Below are 2,649 nucleotides of genomic sequence, written 5' to 3'. Positions count from 1 at the left end.
CCCTCGAGGCGCGCAGGGCTCCCACGGGGCTGCTCTCCCTGCTCCGCGGACGAAGCACTCGCACGAGGGCAGGCCACCCAGGGGCACCGAGTCGGGGAGGGACACGGCCTCCGCCCGAAGCTAAGGACAGTCAGAGCCCCGCCCTCCTGGCCAGGCCACGACCTGCTCGGGACCCGGAGCGTCTCTCCCTCCCAGAGCCGTCCCTGCGACCACCCTGACCCTGGGTGTGTGGCCACAGCCAGCAGCACTAGCTATACCCACACTGCCAGGCTATAAGCCGTGCTTCTGCCTGTCTAGGGCCTTCCTGCCCGCCCCCAGAACCACCCCCTCACCTTGTCCAGGGTCATGTCCGGGAGGTTGGCTGCGGCGTCGCTGCCCTCACTCTGGCGCTCCGAGATGGGGTCCGAGGCCTCGTAGCCGTAGAGGGCCAGCAGCTCGTCAAGGGGCATGTCGCTGCTCTGGGGGGCAGGGCTCTGTCGGCAGGGCTGCTCTGGGGCTCTGCTCCCCCACCCCTGAGCCCGTCAGCCCCACGACCAGTCACAGGGACTCACCCCAGCCAAACCGCAGGCCCAGCCCCTCGACTAAGGGCCCCTCACAGCCCCAGGAGGGCACCGATGAGACGCCTGAGCCCAGAGGCGTCCGCTGTCTGCCCAACGCCCCTGGCCGCGAAAGGCAGAGCTGGGCAGGCTCCCGTCCACCTCCACCTCCCCGCCCAGGCCCATGCAACCTCCACTCAAGCACTGCGAGGACACCCAGTGTCTGGAAATCAACCGCCACCACACGGGACACCAATAAACAAGAAGGGGAAAAACATGGCCCTTTAATGAACGTAAAAAAGGCATCTAGTCAAACCAACATCACTCCTGATTTTTTAAAACCCTCAGTATGCTAAGTAACGAGATGGACGCCTCATCAATGTAACAGAGAGGCGGCTGACCCTCGCCGCACCAACAACAAACAAGAGGACGCTCGAGGGCCCCACGGCTGCCTAACACTGCTGACACTTGGCCCCACCGCGATATGACAAGAGACAGAAATAAGACCCTTAACTACCAGGAAGGAAGAGGCAAAAACTACCACTACCTTCCACTCCGGTACTGCTTTCCAATCCCGGTTTCTGCAAACCTCGCCTGCTCGAGGCCAGTGCCGCCGGCCATGCCACATCCTGACCCCTGAGGGTCACAGTCACGCCCTCTCGTTCTCTCGCTGTCAACTCCTGCCTGGGGGGCTTCAGAGCCCCGCGGAAGACCTCCCCGCCAACCCCCGGCCCTTCCTCTGGGGTTTCCCTGACCAGGCTCTCTTTTATTCCCACAGCACCCCCGGGGGGGATCACTCCCAGCTTGTAACTGTGCGCCCCGTGGGTGGGGTGGGGTGGGCGCTGGCACGGCGGGGCCCCGGGGAGCAACCTCAGGAGCAGCACGGGGGCGGCTGGCGCGGCCTTTGAGGGCGGGGCGGGGGCACCATAGTGCGCGAGCGCCACGCGTGCTCGCTGGGCCTCAAGGGGTGCCCGTCTCACTAAAGAATACCCTGCAATGCCTGTGTGACGCCGGGGACTTTATGAAAAAAGCCCCTGAGCGGGTGTCCTTTTGATCTTCTGTGGGAGGAAAGGGGGGGGTAACGGAGACGGCACCCTGGAGCTCAGGGCTGGCGGACAACGCCCGCCTCCTGCCAGGCACTGGCCAGACCAGGGAGACCACTGACTGCGCTTCTTGACGGAATAAAACTCAGCGTAAAAGCTCTCAAAGCACAAAATTCCAATTTTGGAAAACTTGGATCTGACAGCATGAACTTCATAAACCACAATGCCTGCTGGTAAGGGGATATAAAAGGCAGGTGTTTCTGATTTTGCTTTGGATATTAAGTTCTTTCTTTTACTTAATCAGTTTACAAAAATTATATCTGAAGAAAATTTTTTTTTTTGGCCGTGCCGCATGTCTTGGGGGATCTCAGTTACCTGATCGGGGATTGAACCGGGGTCACATCAGTGAAAGCGCAGAGTCCTAACCACTGGACCTCCAGAGAACTCCCCTGAAGAAAGCTTAGCTGAGGTAATTTAGCTAAGCTGATTTTTTTTTTTTGGTTACTTTTGAGAAGTTCTGAATTCAAGCTGAACTCCTTAAAACTGATTTTTCTTTGTTGAACAGAAGACATGTTTTGGTTATAAGACCAAATGGGCACCAAGTGATACACAGCACCAAGCTAAATAAATGCCCTATGATTACTTCTTTAAAAAACACTCAGGGCTTCCCTGGTGGCGCAGTGGTTGAGAGTCCGCCTGCCGATGCAGGGGACACGGGTTCGAGCCCTGGTCTAGGAAGATCCCACATGCCGCGGAGCGACTGGGCCCGCGAGCCACAACGACTGAGCATGCGCATCTGGAGCCTGTGCTCGGCAACAAGAGAGGCCGTGACAGTGAGCGGGCCCCGATGGCCGCAACTAGAGAAAGCCCTCGCACAGAAACGAAGACCCAACACAGCCAAAAATAAATAAATAATAAATTTATTTTTAAAAACAAAACACCCAGAACAGATCTATATGAGGCTAGATTTAGACTTTAACCAAAAGAACAAATCACTATATATGTATAACTGACTCACTCTGTTATAAAGCAGAAACTAACACACCATTGTAAAGCAATTATACCCCAAT

The 2,649-nt window shown here is 56.8% G+C and overlaps 1 protein-coding gene across 1 annotated transcript in view; it reads right to left on the bottom strand.

The window, feature by feature from the left end:
- MIER2 (MIER family member 2) overlaps positions 1-2,649 on the bottom strand; it is a 26,394-nt gene that overhangs the window by 9,633 nt on the left and 14,112 nt on the right. Inside the window, exon 8 of the mRNA XM_007460456.1 lies at positions 333-458. Coding sequence (XP_007460518.1) covers positions 333-458 — 126 coding nt within the window. The remainder of the gene's footprint in view (positions 1-332; positions 459-2,649) is intronic.

The sequence above is a fragment of the Lipotes vexillifer genome, unplaced genomic scaffold (genome assembly GCF_000442215.2).
Source record: "Lipotes vexillifer unplaced genomic scaffold, Lipotes_vexillifer_v1.1 scaffold225, whole genome shotgun sequence".
NCBI classification, from domain to species: Eukaryota; Metazoa; Chordata; class Mammalia; order Artiodactyla; family Lipotidae; genus Lipotes; species Lipotes vexillifer.
This window is presented reverse-complemented; position numbering and strand designations above follow the sequence as displayed.